At 41.6% G+C, this 21,329-nt stretch overlaps 1 protein-coding gene and 1 long non-coding RNA gene across 2 annotated transcripts in view; one reads left to right on the forward strand and one right to left on the reverse strand.

Moving 5' to 3' along the window:
• The first annotated feature begins 2,732 nt into the window (after window positions 1-2,732).
• LOC116217386 lies at window positions 2,733-4,062 on the forward strand. Its single transcript, XR_004161860.1, has 2 exons — window positions 2,733-2,953; window positions 3,381-4,062. It is a non-coding gene; the product is annotated as an uncharacterized LOC116217386 (long non-coding RNA).
• Window positions 4,063-6,756: 2,694 nt separating this feature from the next.
• Window positions 6,757-21,329, reverse strand: part of TAF4 (TATA-box binding protein associated factor 4) — a gene marked incomplete at its 5' end in the record, with an annotated part of 33,866 nt that continues 19,293 nt past the window's right edge. Inside the window, 11 exons of the mRNA XM_031556603.1 lie at window positions 6,757-8,274; window positions 12,264-12,383; window positions 12,467-12,523; window positions 14,206-14,331; window positions 15,607-15,737; window positions 16,337-16,506; window positions 17,148-17,262; window positions 17,605-17,752; window positions 18,784-19,026; window positions 20,071-20,160; window positions 20,946-21,068. Coding sequence (XP_031412463.1) covers window positions 8,107-8,274; window positions 12,264-12,383; window positions 12,467-12,523; window positions 14,206-14,331; window positions 15,607-15,737; window positions 16,337-16,506; window positions 17,148-17,262; window positions 17,605-17,752; window positions 18,784-19,026; window positions 20,071-20,160; window positions 20,946-21,068 — 1,491 coding nt within the window. The remainder of the gene's footprint in view (window positions 8,275-12,263; window positions 12,384-12,466; window positions 12,524-14,205; window positions 14,332-15,606; window positions 15,738-16,336; window positions 16,507-17,147; window positions 17,263-17,604; window positions 17,753-18,783; window positions 19,027-20,070; window positions 20,161-20,945; window positions 21,069-21,329) is intronic.

A 21,329-nucleotide genomic window follows, 5' to 3' on the forward strand; every position in this document is an offset into this window, starting at 1 on the left:
TGTATCTACAGCTTTGCTATCCTACTATTATGGCAGTACTTTCCATCCCATTATAGCATTACACAGACTCTGTGCAAGGTCATAGAGTCACTGAGATAGGAAGTGAACTCTAAGATCCCCAAATCCAACTTCAGCCCACCCCACAATGCTCCCTGCCCACATCTCTCAGTTGTTGCCACATCTCCATGGTTGTGGAGCGTCTCCAGGGATGATGACCCTACCACCTCATGAGCTGTTGTGCCACTGCATCACTGTTCTTCTGGAGAAGAAATTTCTCCTAATACCAACCTGACTTTCCCTGCGTTACCTCTCATCCCTGGAGATGCCTCACTGAGGAGCATTTGGAGCTCGGATCAGTTATTTCCCCCCCCCACCCCACCTTCCCTAGATACCATTCTCCAGCAAGGTGCCCTGCTCCCATATGGAACACCAGGCTGGCTTAGTGCTGAGCAGCCTCCAGCGCCTCTTTGGAGCTCCCAAATAATAAAATACAGAAAAGCATCACAAGAGACCACATGCACCATCCCCACATCCCCACTGCTCGCTGGCTGCTGCTGCAGGAGCAGCAAACACTGAGCCCACAGCAGGGACCCATCTGATGCAGGGTACCACGTCAGGTTCAAGCAGTAATTAGTGAGAGTGGCTTAAAGCAAACACAGCAGCGTTCTGCTGGTCAGCTGACCTTAATTAGCCTATAAAGCGCGAAAGACATTAATAGGAAATGGTGCCTGCCTGGAGGTGATAAATAAAATGTATTGATCTCTAAGTACCAAGCTGGCAACTCTTTGTTGGGAAAACATATGATTAGAAGTAGTGCAGCAGTAAATACAGAGCAGCCTCTCATTCATCTGCTGGTGCAAGCCTGAGTCAGGGCAGGACAAGCAGCATGCTGGGAGGGGCCCGTTTTGTAAGGAGGCTGTGATATAACTGGATAAAGGCTGTGAGCGATGTGGTCAGTGGGCACAGTGGGGATGGGTTAATGGTTGGACTAAATGGGCAGGGCATCTCGTAAGGAAACTCTCTGCAGAGGTTTGTGTTAGATTTGCTCCCTGATTCACACTTGTTCCAGTGTCAGAGGGATGCTATCATACACCAGATGGAGCCAAATAAAAACACCACGCTCACTGGAGTAGACTGATGTGAGAGATATATAATAATTAGGATGTGCCACATAGCTATTAAGGCTGCAAATCTGGAGAGTCTATTATATTTTCTCTATTTCTATTTCTTAAAACTTGGTGACAACCAGCAACACAAGCATCTCAATACATCTTTTCTAAGGCATGCACAGACCACAGTATCAGTGTTACTCCTCTCAGCACTGCCAAGTTAGCAGAAGCAAGGCTAAGCCCCCCCTCAGGCACCTGCTGGCTGGTGCCAATGGGCTTCACACAGCAATTCCTGGCCTGCTCCATTCCTTCCCATTCCCCAGTGCTATTAATGGACAGACTGATTTTTGTTTTCAATAACCTGAGATCCCGCCACGAATCCCTTCAGCCCAGATGAGGGATGTGCCCATTCCTCTGCACTATCAGTGCTGGAGATGTGGGAATGCCTTTGTAAGAGCAGGACTGGCTCTTGGGAGCAGTCCTACAGAGCTCTGCCCTGCACCCCAAATTTCTCCTGGGTTGTGTAGGGCCCCAACCTGCAGCCTGCAGGGCCACAGGCTGGGATTGCTGCTGGGAAGGAGTGCTGACAGCACAGTTCCTCAGGCGGTGCAGGAGGGCTTTTTTCTGACCTGTTTAATTAAACATGTTCAGAAACTGCAAGGGGGAGTTTATTGGATTTTTTTTTTTCCTCTTTTTCAATGCGCTGGAGCTCATTAAAAAATAAAGGGGAGGAGGGTGTTTGTTGCAAACACAGCTTTCAAATAAGTCTTAATTTAAATAATTAAAGGGGCAGCACTTATTTTTCTTGTCGGCTTTATTTCCCTACCAGCTTCCTTGTCAGTTTAGCCCCAGTTTAAGGTGCTGTGCAGTGGGGGGGTGGGTGCAACGATGAAGCTGCAGGTGGAACTTGGTGCTCTGGTCTGGACCCATAGTGATCATCCCATCCCACCTCCCTATAGCATCGGTGCCTCCGTAGAGCACAGCATCCCCTCAGCAGCCAGGCCCCAATGGCTGCAGTGAGATAAGCCTCCATCCATTCTGCAGCCCAACCTTTGGAATTTCTATTTTCAGTTTTTAAAGAGCTTTGGGATGCATTAGATAGAATGCAAATTTTATAAGGGAAATACTGTATACACTTACAGACATGTAATGCTCGTGTTTCAGGACTGTAACTGCTGGGGTGAGCAGGGCACTCCTCCAGGGGCCCTTCAGAGCCTGATTGTCTGTTATGGATGCTACATGCTGCCCAATATGTATTCACTAAAGCCTCCAAACTTTACTGAGCAGAACAACAAATAAAAGCTCAATTGTCCATCCTCTGCCTCCCACCTCCGTGGGGTTGTGGCTCTGACAACAGCTGCTGCTTTCTAGCAGCATCTTACAGTTGAGGCCACTGAGGATCAGGCTGGATATTCCTCTCTGTAAGAGCAGTGATGCAGTGGCACAGCTGCCCAGGGAGGCGGTGGGGTCACCATCCCTGGAGCACTGAGGGACGGGGCAGTGGGCACAGGGGGGTGGGCAGGGATTGGACTTAGGGATCTCACAGCTCTTTTCCAACCTTAATGATTCTGTGATTTGATGTTGGTGTTGTGCTGGGATGGGCCACAGAGCCCTGGCACCTCTGACCACCACAGCCCTCATTTCTGGGGGGAGGTTCTGCACAGCAATGGAACTAAGGAGCTGTTCTGGCAGCGCAGGGCCATGCCCTGGGATTTTGGGAGCCTTCCTGCAGGGTTTTGGAGTGGAGATCTCCGTGTCCCTGTACTGTCCAGCAGCAGCAGAGAGAGTGGGAGCTGCGCTGGAGGCGAGACATGAGACATCCCTCAGCAGAAAGCGCCACCAGAGTGAGTTTTTATAATCCTACATTGACCCCCTCTGGAAAAAGCACTGCATTCATGAGATGCATGAATGGGGCAGAGGGGTTGGCACAGCACAGGGCACTGACATCACCCCACAGAGGGACCCCAAAGGACGACACCGTGCCCTCCCCCCTCACACTCCCCTGGCACACTGCTGTGTGTTGCCATTAGCAAACCCAGCCACATAATGCCTTTACATCCCCTTTCTGAATGCTGTCGCATCTCCTAAGTGTCTTAAAGTAATACTTGATGATATTCTCCCCTTCAGTAAACATATTGATTAGATTACAAATAAGATTACCGCTGAACACGGCCCTTTGCAAGAGCCAGGCACTGCTCTACCCCCTCCCCCCCCCTCAGGAGGTCGGGGTTCGTTTGCTGCCCGAGCGCTGATTATTGCAATTTATTGCAGCTCTTCTCTTCCCTCTCCCCTCGGGGACACGGAACAATTAGAAGCTGCATTTTGGGGTGATTATAACACACCTCGGGGGCGTTCAGGAGGCAAAAAGCTAAAGAGCAAAGGACTTAACGACCTGGAAAGACAGCGATCCCTGGCAGCCGTTCCCAACGCATCCAGCAGCCCCGGGTCAGAGCTGCCGAGCGCACGGAGCTGCCCGCGTTTTTTTATTATTGTTATTATTTCTAATTCGAGCTTTGTTTTTCTCGCTTTATCAGTTAGCCTATATCCACTCTTCCTCTCCTTCGCGTTTTCTGCTATTTACCTCCCAGCAAACAGATATTTCTGGCTCGGAATGAGGCAGACGTGCCGCCCCGTGCGGGGCTGAGCCGGGGATGGAGCCGGACGGACTCGGAGCTCCCCCTGCCGCCCGCCGCGGGGCCGGCAGCGGATTCGGCTCTTTATTAATGAACGGGCTGCAATTAGCGAGCGGTTCCCGGCCCCGGCGCTCCGTGAGAGCGTCAGCGATGCCTCAACTACGCGGGACGGGACGGCCGTGCGGCTCAGCTTTCTCACCCCTTCTCCTCTGCCTTTCCCCACACGGACACAGAACCGTACGGCGGAGAAGCAAACAGCCGCTCCGAGCGCTGCCTGCGCTCATCTCCCGCACGGAGCGGCTCCGCCCGCAGCATAGAGCTGCCCTCTATCCGCTGACCGCTGCTCCTCCCTTATCCCGCACAGCCGGCTTTACGCCCTGGGCACCCGCTTCAGCTGTTGCTTTGCGCTATTGGCACACAGCCCTCATCCAGCACCTCTCCCCTTCAAACCGGCCTGGCCCTCGAGCAGGCAACGGGGTAGGGGTGACACTGATGAATGATAGAAGGAGCAAAGAAACATTAAGTTCGAGGCGCTCAGCTATTACTTTCCAAGAGTGAGAGATCAGTCCCAGCCCACCCACCTCACAGCTTTCCCTTGCTCCTTCAGGAGGGGAAGAAAGCACTGGGCACCGCGTGGAGGCAGCAGAATTGTCCCTGCAGGACACTGCATCCCAGCGCCGCCTCCTGGGAGATCACACAGACCGATCTCAGCCCCATCCCTACAGCTGGGCAATGCTCCATCGCAGCGGTGTGAGGTTAGAGCACTGAAGGCAGGACAGAAAGCCAGGAAGCACATGCAAATTTATTTACATTATTTATATATTTGTAGATAGACTTCGGTTTGCTGTTGGATTGAGAAGTACACAAGTGCTGAAGTAAAGCCACGCTGTGCTCAGATCAAAGGTTAGGAGCAAACTGAAGCACCCAGCCAGCCCTTGCCTAAAGCCCAGATGTGCAAACAGCCCTGCAGGAGTACTGGAAGTTTCTAAAGAGGCTCTTCTCAATGTAAACACACAATACATGGATCTACATACACAGGCCAGGGAGAAATTGCTGCTTGAGTGTACCAGGTGTGCAACCAAGCAGGATTCTGACTTACCCCAACTGTTAACTCCTCTTCTCTGCCAGTTTCAAAACTGTTGAAGCGACTGCTGTGTTAGCATGTCATTTGTAATTCAGACCATTAATGAAGATGAGGAAATTTCCTGGATCAGACTGAGGTCTCCAACAAAATCTGAGCTGTTGGGAATTTTGGTGGCATTGATCAGTGTCTATGCATGTATCTTTCCCTGTGTATTTCAATGCCTTGAAAGCATATCAGTTTAATTGCAAAGCTGTGAAATATGAAAACCAGGCTCACATCAGACTGTGTATCGTATCTCAGTGGTTCCACTGGATTTCTGTGCTAGAAAAAAACCACCAGCAGTAGCTCAGGAGCATTACAGCTACACACCATCTCATCAAAGGTGTTGAAGTAGAGCAAGGCTAACATAAGGCAGGGTGCAGGGCCTGCAGGTCACATGCAGGAGTGCTGCAAACTTATAGTGAAGGGTTGGAGCTGCACCAGGGCCCAGAGCTCCCCTCCCTGCAGGGCACTGAGACACCAGGGCTGTGCAGCCCCACACATGCATTCACTCTTGCATTCAGCTCCAACTTCTGCTCTGGGTCATAAAGCTTCTGAGAGGCTTTAAAATAGTCACCGTCTTATCAATATATGTATTAATAACATCCACAGCTGATCTGCCAGAACGTCTCAGAAGTATGCCGACAGCCGCAGGAGGCAGCACTCAACCCAGCCACAATCTCAGCCCACAGCAATGTGAGCTACAGGGGGGCTACCAACATTCCTGCCTGGAATTCAGGGACTGCCACTGGGTGGGAAGAACTGCACGGAGCAAACAGCTGACTGCGCTTCCAGACGTGATGTAAACCAAAACCAAGTGCTGCAACCTTACAGATTTGCCTCCTCTGCCCAATTCCTCTGGCTGCTCCAGCACTTCCCAGCCTTCTGTCCAGACAGCAGAGAGCCAAGCAGCTCCAGTTTCTCAGGCGTGCCTTACCCCAAAGCAACACACCAAGGTCAGGAGGTTCTTCCCAACTCACCTGCCGCAGCTCTGTGCTCGTTGGCTGGAAGGAAGGCTGTGACAATGATCTGGACAAAAGTCAAGGCTGTTTCTTTACATTTAACAACATTACATAATTCCAAAGACAGACTGGAGTTTACAAACAAGTAAAACCTTCCAGAAAGTGCTGTACGTGACACTGGGGAGCACAACACTGCTGCAGCCTTTGCAGTGGGTCTCTGTGCCACGTGAGCACATGCAGCCCTCCAGCAGCACACCTGGAGCAGGAGCCCATAGGTAGGTTTGTCTGTTCACAAGAAACAATGATCAAAGCCACTGATTTTTCTATGCACCTAATAGGGGGGATTGGGCCCTCACAATTGTGTTTATTTATTTTTGTAAACCACTCACGTGGGGAAAATTATTTATAAAAAAAAAAATCAGAAGCAAAACATTCAGTACAGAGCATCAGAAATACACCTTCTGGCTTTCACATTAGTAAACAAAAATGAGTCCCTGATTACGGTCTTTCACAGCTGTGCTCCAAATGTTCTATCACACCTCCTTCTGCATCACACCATCCTGCTGCAGTAACTGTGGCTGAGGAAGCAGGCTTGCCCTCAGCAGAGGAGATTTTGTTACGTCTTCGCTAGATCAAAACGAAATAGTTCTCAGGATCTCTTCAGAAAGTTTCCCCGCTTAAAAACCAAACACAAAACACCCCACGAGCCATTGGCCTCCATCTGAGATCCCCAATAACGATGCTTCCAGCTGGATTAAGTTACATACCTCCAAAACATACCTCCAAAACACTGACAGAACAAAACAATATAAAAAACCAAAGTGCATCTTTAGCAAACAGCATCCCCTCGGGCAGACGGATCTTTTACTGTACCGAGAAAAATAAATTCAAGAGGAGAAAAGAGTCAGAGAGAAAAATACATTAGCAAATACAGATAAATTTGTTTTTAATAAAGGAGTTAATTTTCTTTCAATCCTATATAAAACAATAGCAATTAAAAACTTCATTTTTGAAAGTAAATATTTACATATGAACAAGTAACTGTGCAAAATTTACATGAAAAAAAATGGAAAGACAGGATTTCCTAAAAGACAAAATGAAAGGGGTGTAACAGTTGTCAGGTGTTGATAAAAATACTGATAGCATTCAGTTTACACGCAAGAGAGTTAAATTCTACCATGAGAGGTCACACAAAGAAAGCCAAAGTATTTACAGTCATAAAAGTACTATCAATAGACAATTTAATACAATAACCTCTGAAAATATAAAGAACCAATTAGTATATTTGTAATAAAAAAATAGGTACAAAGAAGGGACTTTGCTCTGGACATCTTTAAAGTAGGCCCACAGCTTGCATACAGTCTTTTAGCAAAATAATTATAGTTTACATAGCCATTTTTATGTTATGTGCCAAAAATTATGTACAATTACTGACAAAATACACCAACCATTTTTCAACACTTGATTCACACTGATGATTCCTCTCAACTTTGATTTTATTTAATCTAAGCTTTCACTTTAGCTAAAAAACACAGTGCAAGTAAAATATATTTATGCTGAAAAGGTTTCTCTTTTTTTCCTTTTTTTCCTTTTTTAACTTTACAGCTTTACAAACTATAGCAAATAAAATGCATTTTTACAGATGCTGCTAAAACATTCAGAAGTAACCCTCCTTTACGGGATTTCAGGGCCTCTAATAAGCAATAATGTGATTAAAATTGAGGTTATGTTTAAAATTAACTGTATATCCCTCTAGATTTTGAACATTTGGGGGAAAGATAAATATCCTTAAAAAAATCAGTTTGCTTTGCTAACTGACTGTTAAAAAAAAAAAAAAAGCTAAATGAAATGAGGTCATCTGCTGTAGACATATGCCTATATAATTGATTTAGTTGAATAAAACTGAACTAAAACGCACAATTAATGTCAAAACTGCTACAGGGCTGACAGGGTAGCTAGTTATTTGCTAAACGATTCCATCAGTCTTTATATATGGCTTGTTTGGCAAGAAGGCCACTCAATCAAGAGATGAGTTAAAGTTTAATTGTCCTTTTATAGTATCCACAGGCCTTGTAAGTATCCTCACTGTTACAGAAATGTATTTTCTCTCACACTGAAGAGTTTATTTATAAACAGGAATATAAAACTGTTCCATGTAAAGAGGTGGCTGTTTTTCAAACAATATCCCATTTGCTTGTTACAAAAAGGCGAAATCTGCAAATATATAAAAAAATGTCCTCAGGCGGCTCTCCGTCAAAAATACCTTGATCTTTTCCACTTTACTTAAGGAATGCTTTATATAGCAATAGTGAATGGCTTGTCTCTCGCTCATTTTCTAAACAAAATATGAGGTCCCTGAGGTTCACCCGCGTTATCCTTTGTCGCGTAAACTGTCTGGTTGTTCCAACTCCAGAGCTGCCTGGGACTGCTGCACTCGAACCAGATCCCTGGGAAGGAAAAGAGCAGAAGCATCAGAACAGGTCTGCGGCCACACTTACTGCAGAGCTTCTAGGGGAAAACACAAGATGAGAACCGGTGGATGATGTCCAGGAAGCTCACAGACGGTGTATGCTATCAACTTAGGCATTTTGTAATTATTATTTGTTAACTGCAGTTCAATAGTTAAATGCTATCAGTGATGTTTAGCTTAATCAAAATAAAAATAAAATAACAAAAAGCTGCTTCTATCTGTAGTAAGGTAATCCCACCGAGCAAAGCAAACAAAAAGTCTCAGTGTTTGTACAGACCCTCGCCCTGCAGCTCTTTCTGAACTGGGAAGCACACCCATCTGCCTGGCTGGGAGGTCTCAAATCATGCCCTTGATCTCCCCTGATCTTCACAGCAGAGTGCCACCAGCTCTGCCTGTTGCTGACGACAGCTGTAACCAAGCTCAGGATTATATTAAGCAGCAGCTATTCTGGACACCAGCAGACATTCTCTAACCATCTCTGAATTCCTGTCTATCTTTTGGCAACGTTTATCCCTCTGGTACACACTGGTCATCTGCCACAAGTAGTGCATTATTTACTTCAGAAAAAATAGAACAAGAAAAGCAGGAGAAAGACCATAAGATTTCTTTAGAGATGTTTAGACATGCCACAGCCCTTCTTCAGCTGTTCACATGCAGATGGACTCCTAACCAAGTTGATAGAGCAACTCTGCTACAGCTAAGTCAAATTTTCACTTGCAGAAGAGAAATCACAGCCGTGATAGGACACAGGTGATTAATACAACTCCTATATGTTTTCTACACTTTCCTTTACATAAGCAAGGAAATCCCACAATGCTCTAAATGCCATGAGATCCAGCAAGAACGCCATCTAGAGTAACAGACCGTCTCTTTCAGAAAAGAGATGGATGTGTCACCGAGTTTTCCAACACGTGCACCCAGCTCCCTGCCGGGCAGTGATGCAGCGCAGCTCAGCTCCCGAGGCACAGCGCTGCTCCTCGCCTGCCCGGCAGAACAGAACGGCAGCAGTGAGCACAGCCGCCAGCAGATGGCACAAAGAGACCAAAAACCAACTTTCAGCTCCGGCTTTAGAAGCCGGGGATACTTTTGGCAGTTGCCCGTTGGAGATACTTTGCTCTTTGTGCGTGAAAAGAAACCATACGCGTGGACTGACTGGAAACAGACCGCATTTCCATGGCTTGCTTATACTTTTTTTCACCTCCAATTTCATTTGCTAGAATGGTCTACTACTCTTTGTACCAACTGACACCAGAAGGTCCATCGCCTGACATTCTGGAGCACCAAAAGAAGTGTTCTAATGAAGAACACCTGAGAGTAGACCTGAGAAAAGCAAGAACAGTGCAGTAGCACGAGAGCCATGTGAACAAGGTGCTGAGACACACAGCCATGCAGTCCTCTGCATGTTACGTGTATACCTTTATTCTTGGTGCACGAACTGAGGAACCAACCGAACCCCGTGCTGGAAGGCGCTGTCACTGCAGCACACCACCAGCAATGGAGTCACACTTCTGCTTCTCAAGCACAGAATCACAGAATGGCCAGGGTTGGAAGGGACCTCAAGGATCACGGATCTCCAACCCCCTGCCACACGCAGGGCCACCAACCTCCACATTTCATAGCAGCCCAGGCTGCCCAGGGCCCCATCCAACCTGGCCTTGAACACCTCCAGGGACGGACGGAGCATCCACAGCCTCCCTGGGCAGCTGTTCCAGCACCTCACCACTCCCACACGTTACTTGTTGAGCCCACAAGCCCTCTGCACTGCTTAAAGGCCAGATTTCTAAAGGCACATTTTAAAACACACAACATAGGTGCTTATTTTCTATCGACTTCAATGGACACTGATTGCAGGACAGCACTGGATGCTAAATATCAGATACATACAAGTTAGGAATAAAAGGTCTATAGAAAGAATGGCTGGGTGGGGTTCTTTTACTTTTGTCTTCCAAATATTCCTTAGAATCACAGAATTGCTCAGGTTGGAAAAGACCTTAAAGATCATCAAGTCCAACCACAACCTAACCATACTACCCTAACAACCCTCTGCTACATTAGGAGAGGCTCAATCCCCGTTTTATTATATAGACCACTTCAAACCAATAGAAATTTTAGGAATGATTATAAAGAGAGATAACTGCTACTCCTGTAGGCACAGAATGAGTTAAGCAGCTTTCTCATAACTGTCAATAAAATCATGTGGACATAAGATTGTAAAAATGACAGCAGCCTGTTCTGTTGGATTCCGAAACAGTACAGTTATTACTTAGAGGTGATTTTACATGTAATTAAGATTCAGCATTCCTACACATCAAAAGCTTACATTTACAAATCTGTGTCTAAGTAATGACAAACCTTATTTTCCACACTTCTTGTAATATGCCTTAGCTACAAACTGCACACAAATGGCGACAAGTGGAGCTCAATTTAAAAATGTCAAGTGACACAGCAGCAAAAGCACAGCTGTGAGTTTATCAGATCAAAAGCAGCTGGTTCTTAATTAAACGACAAAAAATTAGATTTCCTGGAAACCTGCGGTTAATTGGTTAACCAGTAAGCGATTAATCTAGGATAACTACATTAGTCAGATTTAGATGAAATACAAACAAGTGTTCACAGCAGATATAAAACACATTTCATAACCTAGGTGACACGAACAGACTATTCACACTGCTGCACAGCTGAGCATGCTAAGCAGGCAATGCCAACAGGAACACTCTGTGAGGTATTTCAGTATACTCCTCAGAGACCACATCATTCATATCAATATTGATCTCAGTGCCACAATTCTGCAAACTTCCTAATTTTAAACTACGTTTATAAAACATTAATTCAGGAATTTGTTAACTTATATAAAAACAACCCTATCAATAATAGGCATTTCACTAGCTTTCAAAACTCAAAATTATTTATGAAGATGCTCAAGAGGCTTGATTTTAATATAAAAATATCATCTGTTAGTATTCAGATTGTTCTGTAATATTTTATATCGAGGACTTGTAAATTACTGCTTCTAACAACTCAGTATAAAACAAGGTGAACTATCCTGAAACAGAGCTTCTCTATAGCTCAAACTGCCTTAGCAGCAAAAATGTGCAATGCTCATTCACAAGCAGAATTATTCAATTATTACTATCCTGTCACTTACTATCAGATAGAAAATTCTGCAGGGAAAACACCTCAAATTATGAAAACAGAGCTTTTGGTCCTGTTAATAACAAGTCCCTTCTAAGCATTAGAGAAATCCTATATTCAGTGTCTTCCATGCACAAAGCAATTTTATACCATTTCATGTTCATTAACTTGTTTACAAATACTGCAGATAGTTTATCAATCTACCTGAAATTAAATGAACATTAAACCAATCAAATATTGGGCATACTGATAACTTTGTCAGTAGAGACTTTTTTAATCTTCAAAAGGCTAGATTAAGTTGTGAGATATCCAAAGGATATAGGTGAGCATCATAATCACTCACAAATTGTCCAACTGATCTGCTGCAGAGATCCTAAAACTAAGGCCAATCAAAAGCTGATGAAATAAATTAGGCAACTTCCTATAATTGGAAGCTCCTAATGATTCAATTCTATCACTTCAGCCATCTCACTAAAGGCATTAATTAGTCTGTGCTATTACTTAGTTTGTGCTATTACTTAATCAGTTTGGCTACAATTATAACAATCTCTTCCAAAACCACGGAGGTCCAAAAAGGCACAGACTTGAGCAAACAGCAACTGCTTTCTAACATGCCCCAGGTCCCACAAAACAGGGAACATCACTCAGTTTTACTCCCCATGTCATTACATTCATGCTAAAAATTAATTCTGGCCCTGGAGAAAGAAAATCTGAACACATTCAAAATACAACTCTGCTACTCAGAAACCTCCATCCATGAGGAAAGAGAGCTCTGAAAAAAAGTCTTTTACAGCAGAGTGGTGCAGAAAACCAAGAACTGCAATTAGACCATACCTCTGTCCCTGATCCAGATCCTGGTGAATCCACTTTCCTTTTCTTTCTTGGACCAATTGCAGCTAATGCAGTCAAGTTGGCATCCCTCTGTCTCATCTGTGCTAGCTCTTGTTGCTGCATCTGCATAGGCCAGAACGAGGACCATTAATTATTTTTCTTTTAAATTTTCCAAATCAAAGTTAATGTCAAAGTGAAACACTTACCTCCTTGGCCTTCTGTTTCAGCCTAAGCTGTTCTGGATCTTCTTGCCTAGATCGAGACTGTGTTGATAAAATGACGAACACGGATGGGTCAAGGAAGAAAAAGAAAAATCAATTAATTTACAGAAGTAATTAAAAGAAGATACGTCTTATACTGCATATGAAGGCTTTTCTTAACTTCCATGGGAAGTGAAAAGTACCTACCTACCACTTTTGGAGAAGAGACAGGGAAGGAAAATCATTCTTAGAAATTAAAAACAGTTTTCCATTTCTTAGCTTCAGGTAACTATTTTTGACAAAGCACCCCCCCTTCTTCAGCTTTGTTAAAAACAGGAAAGGAACAGCACACATTTATGCCTAAAGAAAACCATTATGAGGCACAAAATACGCATAACTCTGAATCTCAAAAAGGAATCACACCTTTGCTTTTCAGAAGAATTCCTCCCATACATGTACAACCACATGGTTAGTAAGAACATTATTTGCTGTGCCTACAGATGGTCAAACTGCCATTTGAACAGAAGGCCAGTTAAGTGGCCAACAGACCTCAAGCATTACCACCTGCCCATCGTATTCCATATTCGTAGAAGCAACAGAATGCATTATTTCAGTAAACTTTATAGTCTAATGATATCAAGACATTGGTTTTGGTTGTGTTTTTGGGGATATGTGTATCAGCTCTCTTAGTTTCTTGTTTTCTGGTTTTTTTCCCCAAGAAGTCAAACAAACAGAAAATGGGAAGAACTTCAAGACAGTCTTTCATTCATACTCCTCACACAGCAATACGATGTGTATCCAAACAAATGGTGCTTTCAATCCCATCCAACCTCTAGACCAGCAACAAAATAAATTATTCTAATTCAATACTCAAGCATCCTTCAAATGTTAAGCTTTTCCTCATGATTAACCAAGGTCTTTCCTGCTGCACTCCAGGTGCAGCAAACACAGGAAATTATAAGAACATGCAAATTACTGCTTCATAGAGTAAGCAATGATTTACATATATCTCACCCTCATCTTCCCCCTTCTGAAAAGAATGCATAAAATCTTTTCTTATTTTATAGGTCACGTTTTCTAGACTTGTAAATTGCTTTCCTTCAGAAATCTACCTGCCACAGGGCTCCTGGACAGAGTATTCCATCTCAAGTATAATAGGAACCAACTCAAGTGTTTGCTGACATCTTATGTACAAATATTGCACTAATCAATTTTGATGTCATCAACTCCTACCATACACTATAAGCCTGATGGAAATCCTAGGTTGTTTTGGGAATTGTGCTCCCTCCTAGGTAGTCACATCCATCCTATACTTGGGTCACCAAGTACAACCAAAAAGTGCAGTGCTTACATCAACTGCTTCCTATTAATTACATTTCTTCAATTTGTCAAAACGTTTCTGAACTCTATTTCTATTCCCCCAAAATACTGGTAACTTCTCTATTGCATATAATTTAGGAATACAACCAAGCTATAAGATTAACCTTTTTCCTCAGTGAAAAGCACAAAGACTGGCTTTGAGGGCCTACTAAATTTGGGAAAATGCAACGGGAAAGGCAAAGCAGCAGCCCTTTCTGTGGAAAGCAGAACAGAGCTGTATCTAAAGAACACCCTCATCATGTTCCACCTCTGAGAATTAGTCTTTTCCTTCACTGGATGTCCTTTACAAAGAGAAGAAATTCTGCACTTTTGACGTAAAAAAAAAAAAGACAATTTGCAAATGTGAGTGAAATCCAAGCACTTGCCTTTGCTGCACGCATTAAAATTTCCCTTTCTTGTTCATCTTTACGCTGCTTTTCTATTTGATCAAGTTGTTCAAAGAACTTGAGCTGTGCCCGAACGTCACTTGCTTGTTCGTATCTTTCATCATCCTGAAAACATGGCAAATATGTTCCTCATTATATATCTTAAAAACAAAGCTGTTAGCTTGTACTGTACTGGAGAAGAACATATACATTTAAATCTCAACTGTTCACTTTGTCCTTTTCAAGCAAATAGCAAGTGTGTATTTACACCAGTCAAACCAGCTCTTAAAAGCATTTTGTTCTATTTTGTGAATTCATCAGATTTTGACTTCCACATTAATACCATCATCGTTTTAACTTCACAAACATATTTTAGAGATTCTTTTTTCTTCTATTTGCATCTATTAAGTATATGCATCTGTCAGACAGCAGTCTTGAGAATTCAGTGCTCCCTAGTCCCACACTGATCCCAGCAGCATTAGCAGATACAGGCTACTCATTCTAATACAACACAGCCAGGTGATTGAAAAGCAGGTAAAACTCAGTAGCTCATTCTACATTCAGCCACTTGTTTCCCTACAAAGTGCCTCATTTAGCATTAGTTACCATCAAAAAGGAGTAGAGAATATGCTTCCTATATGCTGGCAATGGGAGGAAAGAAGGATATAAATTGATGTAAGCCTCAATACTAGATTTTGCTGCATCTTCTTCTTGCTAGGGCAGTTGCAGAGCTGGACTTCTATGACTCACAGTATACCTTTTTGGAGGGTCAGAGCAGTCAAAGAATATTTCCTTGAAGGAATATATTAATACATGTTCAATGATTACTTTCCTCCCTGTACCCACTGGTCCTATATAGATAGAATTCCAGAAACAAAGGAACGCAAGGGTTCTACAATTATATCATCACTAAGCACACAAAAAAGGCTTCTGGAGAACAGCTCCTTCAGGTAGCTTCAATTCGAGATCAAAAAGCTAGCTGGCAATGTTGCTGTACACTTGAAGAAAGGAAATGAAAGATGAAGAACTCATCTATCACATCATTCAGCTTTACGCTGGGAGACTTGATGCTGACTGACCTTTACCAGATGGCACATAATGCTGGGGTGTGGTGAACAAAAATAAATCACATCTTCTATCTGCCTATCCCATTGTACAATCACTCAGATTTTAAACGTTTGACATAATTAAGGGGTAGGAATAGTTCATCTACATTTGTTTTTAAAAAAATTTACATATGCAAGCTGAAGCCAACTAGTCATCCAGATATATTAATACCTTAGTGTAAGATGAATCAGAGACAATAAACAGCCTAACTTTAGAGAACGAAGAACATCCGTACACATGCATATAACAGGCCACTAAATGTGTGCAGTGTGATTTGTGCAATTAAACAGTTACCTTATAAGAAATATTCCTTTGCTGAGCAGTCTCTGATAGCTTTTCCACGAGGTTTTGTAGTCTTTGTTGTGTAGCGTGTGATACATAGCTAACTACGTCAGGATGGATTTCTGTTATTCCATGTTTTTTACCTATGATCAGGGCAAAAAGTTATAGAAAAAAATAATAAATAACAATAATAATTATACAATTCAGTTAAACTTCATGGCCAGTGTCTATCATGGAAACGTAAACGCTTGGCAAAGCAAGGCTTTCATGCATGTATGCAAAGAAGCATTAGATAGGAAATGGTATACACCAAGTTTAGTCTAGCAAAGCTTATGACTGTTAAGAAATGCTGCATGCTACAGCAAAACAAGTAACTGAAGAAGGCTTTTTGTTATTCTATCATTTGTAAATTTGTAAGTAAATATGATAAAGTCGTTCCCAGATTTATCTTTTTTTCCAAACAAATTTCATTATTTTTGTTGCTGTATGATTTTATGCAGTCAGTTTTAACCAAGTACAGTAATTTTGGTGTTAAATTGCCATGCTTCTATAGCTTTGTTATTCTTCACACATTCTTCTACTTCCATAAGCTGAATGATCACCGACAAGCATCCAATTACACAAAAAGACAACTACTCTAACAATTTTAGATCTATTCAAATTAATTTGTAAGGAAAATGTCTTTCATTGAACTCAGCACTGGTGAAATGTGCTTATTAAATCTCTAGAAACATCAGCATACCTATTTCTAATATCCTTCTTTGTAAAGGTGCCGAGAAGAGGAAGGTTTCATCTTTACAAGACCTTGTTAACGTGCCCACCAGCTCCGAGTTTGTTGCCAATATCCGAGCACTTTCCTCTGACAGGTTGACTCCAGCCATTGATGCAACATCATTAATGTCATCATCATCCCTTAAGAAAGGAAAATTCATTACAACAGTTAAATTCAGCACTTATATCTACACACACTGCTACAAAACCATGGCTGCACATAATGAGTTCCACAATAAACCTGAATATTCCATTTCGTTTTTGCTTTTATTATGTGCTAAAATTAAACTAACATTATTTGGTTCCAAAGAGCTCGAGGAGCATTTCTATCATTTTGCATTTCTTAACTGTTTTTCCCAATATCTTTTCTTACACAACATTTTAGCACCTTAAGAAACAAGAGACTAGATGCATCACTACCACAAATAATAATAAACTGCATTCATGGTTGTAAAACAGGCTGTACATCCAAACAATCTGAGCAGAGTTGGAAGGTGCAGAGGAATGAATTCTACTTGCTTGTCCAGACAAGAATTGTTTGTGAGTTTAAATATTTACCCTTAGTGCCAGCTAAATGATAAAACCAATCTGGTACAAGCATGTCCACAGTTGTTTGTACAAGTCTTTAAGTAGCAAATCTGGCTACAGAAAATCAATTTTCAGTTCTTGTGCGTTTACCTAGCCTGATTCAGCACCACTAGAGTACATGGACAGGTTCCCACTAAGTTCTGCAGGCTGCCCAGGCAGTATGTATGAGTACAAATGAGCACATGGTTCCTCACCTAAAAGAACCTCCCCCAGGTTCTTTCAGTTTATTCTTCTGAGCAGCAGCTACTTGTGTTGAAACAGTGGCTATAGCTTTGTTTCCAGGTAATACTGTTGGTTTTACCACAGGTACTGCAGGAAAACAGACAAGATTTGTACATCAAATTTGTGTCAGAGCTTAGATTTACGAGCCAGTCACAGGTAGTAATGACAATACTCCTGGCACAAAGATTTTGCCTCAACAATTTCTGTCAGCATCTCGCCCACCTACAACAGTGCCCTCCCATACAGTTCCAGCACTCAAACATTTTCTCTAACTACAAATACTGCCCTGCATGTGTGCACCCCCAGCCACTACAACACACACTGAAGATTTTAGCAGTGCTACAACAGTGCACCATTGACACTTCAAAAGTGATGCTAAGCAAGTCAACTGAATGCTATTAGAACAGCACATATCAGGTGTCCTCCTACCTGTCTGAAGTTGATTCAGTTGAATTTGCTGAGGAGTAGTGAGCATGATACGACTGTGTGGTTGCCGCAGTGCTACCATTGGTGTCTGTGTCAACGTTACCTGTGGGGGCCTTATCAACGTCCCTGCTTTCTGAGGCTGTTGAATAACCTGTAGAAAGAAAAGAACTGTAAACAAATCTGAACCAACTAGGGCTAAGAATCAGGTGGGAAAAACAAAGCCTAACAACCAACACATCTGTTCATTGATCCAGGTTCGGCACATGTTAAGGTATTTAAGTTTCTTTAAACTAAAGTCATTCTTCATTGAAAAAAATTAATAACCCACTTTCTGCAACAACAACAACAACAACAAACCAGCAGAAAATACCCCATTTCTGTTTAAGAACTCTATCTATAATCACAAAGATATGTTTTCTACATTAGAAAAACAGACAGAGGCAAATTGCATCTGTCTGAACAAATTTAAGAGCTAGAAATAATAGCAACTTGGTACATGTAATTCAGCTGGTTTTACCTATACTGTTTTCATCCAGAATCAGTATAAGCCACAGCTGTGTAGCTTTGTACTAGGTTGCCTCTTTTTTCCCCCCTTCATTTTGGTTACACTGAATATTTACAAATTGACCACAGTGATCTCTATTTTCCATTCCATGCAAAAGTGTATGGATGGAGAAGCTCAGACGAATGGTAAGTGTTCATATACTAAGTAGCAAGAAATTCTAGCAATTCAATTGTGCACATTAGTCAATACGTATCCCCAAAAAAACCTATGTGCAGGCACTGTTTTGCTACCAGTAGACATCAAGAGGTGGTGTGCACATGATACTATTCTTACCTGGTTTTCATGAAAGTTTACATACAGATCTAAATTTTTATTCCAGAACAGGAGAAAGAATTTGTCATTAGATGTATGCAATGGGAAATTAAAATTCCTCCCTAATACTGCTCTCATGGCTATGGAGTAATTGAGAAAATCTGCCAGTATTTCTTGTTAAAACAGGAAATACAGTACTTTAATCAAGAATGGATTTTAAGTTATATATATTATTCTTCTCCTTAATAGCTACCCTTAAAAAATGGTCAAAGATCTTCGACTGAATTAAACAATCAACCTGTGAAGCCATTGCATTCTGAAAAAACACCTGTTTAGCAACAGATGACACACTTCAACTTACGCACCAGTGGTGTCGACTGTCCTTGTTTACTAACACCAACTTGTGTAGGCTGAGTTAGGCTGATTACAGGTTGTTGTAGAGTACTTGTTACAGTTGCAGTTGCCTTCCCTGCTGCGCGCTGAACTGAAGGGCTTAACATCACTGCTGTAAGTGCAGTTGTTGCTTGCGTTGTTGGCTGCTGCTGTTGGCTTTGCTGAATGAAAGCTGCAGAGTCTGGTGTTAACTGTCTCAAGGCAGGTAAACTCCTCTAAAAAGAGGAAAGGAAAGAATTTGCTTGAGTATTTTAATCCTATATCACAAAAGAAAACATTCATCATAGACAGCAATTCATTTAATTTCAGTTCATTATAACAGATGCACTTCTACATTAGAAAAGAAAACATGACAGCAGCACACAGAGAAATACCATGCCACTTCCCATTTTAAGCTAGACAGAGCAACAGCACCTTTAGTTGCAGAAACTTGGGTATCATGGGCCCATAGATCACTGAGCCCACCTAGAAACCTTAACATATTTAACAGTCTAAGCTCACACTGCCTTCTTAGACTGCATTCCTAACTACATATACCAAGCTATAGGATGCGATGGATCAGACGACTGCAGTGTTTTACTTACATTAGTTATTTCTGTATGGTAACAATTTCTGTCCTTGTGAACAGCTCAAGTATGAACAAGCATTTAAGACCTCAGAAACGTCAATACACACCTACAACTATAAGTGCATCCCTTAATCATACATTAGTCAAGCAAGGTTATACTCTTACCATAAAGGCCTGTTGTACCTTCTCTGATTTTTCAGGTAGAAAATGTTTTGGAATAAAAATTATTTTGAGATGTGTCCAATTACTATAAAATTTATGACAGATTGCATTTATTATTTAGAGACGACAACCTTCCTGTTTATCCACACAAATACGCACAGAAGCTAAGAGTATGAGTTTGTCCATGGTTTGGTTTTCTCTCTCATTCAATCCCTATTTTTCAGAAACCATAATAAATCAACTCATAGGCTTGGAGTTATGGAAAGAATCAGCTCATAAGCCATAGAAAGAAAACCCTCACTTTTCAGATTTCTTAAAACAGCCAACTACTGACTATACCAATGAATTATACTAACAAGCTTCTGGAACCAGGAGACAAAAAATATTATTTTAAGAGAGCAGAAGCCTAACCAGGCACTATTTCAAATTCCATCTACACCGCCTTGGAATTCCATCCGTAGTGGCAAAAGATATGCTTGTGCTCACTGCTGTAAGTAGATAACCATGAGGTGTAGTGAACACACATTACCTTCAGAAAAGGCACAAGGTAAGGTTGAGGTGAAGAATTAAGTTCTCTGTAGAGCCTACTGGTGAAATCTTCTGCTTCAATTTTTCCATCCTTCAAAAAGAAAAATGGATGAAATTGCTGAAATTAACTTCTTCAACACCAAAAGAAGAGTAAGACTTGATCTATTGAAAATTAGTAGTTTTTATCATTCTCCACTATTTCACTTATCAGTAGTTTCATCACAGTAACAATCTTTGAATGCAGCTGTCTCTCACAAAAGTAGTTGTACATTCCTCATGGGAAAATACATTTCAAGATTTGATTTTGGGACTACTGCTGGTTACTGTGTGATAACATCTGGAATACACAACTTCATCTTAAATTAAAAGTCACTATCAACTACACAGAGCAGTAGTAATATAGGAATAAAAACTCATCTATAAATATTAATTACGTCAAGCTTTAACACTAGCTTCAGCTACTACTTTTATGTAAAAGTTTGCAGTTTCCTTCACTAAACCATTGTGCCAGCTGTGCTGTACTGCCTTCCCTGAAGTACACAATTCATCTTTTTATTCACTGTCTTATCAATAAAAATTGTTGAATTTAAAGAGTTAATATCTACGCAATTTGCACTTAAATTTAACTCACCTAAGTCAATTACAACAGATTAATGAGGGTCATGGGTAAGTTCTCATGAGAACATAAGCAAGAACATCTGCTTTTCAAGCTTCAAAGAAAAATTCATGCATATATTTTAATTCAGAAAAACTTTTTCAATTTCATTTTTCCCATATTTTAAAATCTTTCTCCTAAAAGCAAAAAGGTCAGTTTTGAGGCTGAATTGGCCCACATACTGCTTTCCTACAAAAAAGTTTCTTCTGAACTTTTCTTACCAGTAGGTTCTGTACCAATTCTTTCACATTAGCTGCGGTCTCTGAAGACTGTTTCCCAGATGATGCCAGTTTTATTAATGTGGATAGAAAGTTTTTACATTTCTTCACATTTTCCATAGTTTCCTGTTAAAAGGGGATGACAGTGAAGAAAGGAAACAAAAAGGAAGCTGAACTCTTTATAACAACTACTTTGACTCCAAACTCAGAGAAATAAAGTCCTTCTCTCAGTTAATCACCAAATAATACTATCTATAAATTCAGGGCCTCTGCCACGTAGAAAATAATAAGACTGAAATAATATTTTGGTTTGTAAATACATATCTTTTTAACATTTTTGTTATCAAAATATAAAAAATTCTATTCTCAATAAAACTAGGAAATGCA

Source organism: Meleagris gallopavo, chromosome 22 (assembly GCF_000146605.3).
Source record: "Meleagris gallopavo isolate NT-WF06-2002-E0010 breed Aviagen turkey brand Nicholas breeding stock chromosome 22, Turkey_5.1, whole genome shotgun sequence".
Classification (NCBI taxonomy): domain Eukaryota; kingdom Metazoa; phylum Chordata; class Aves; order Galliformes; family Phasianidae; genus Meleagris; species Meleagris gallopavo.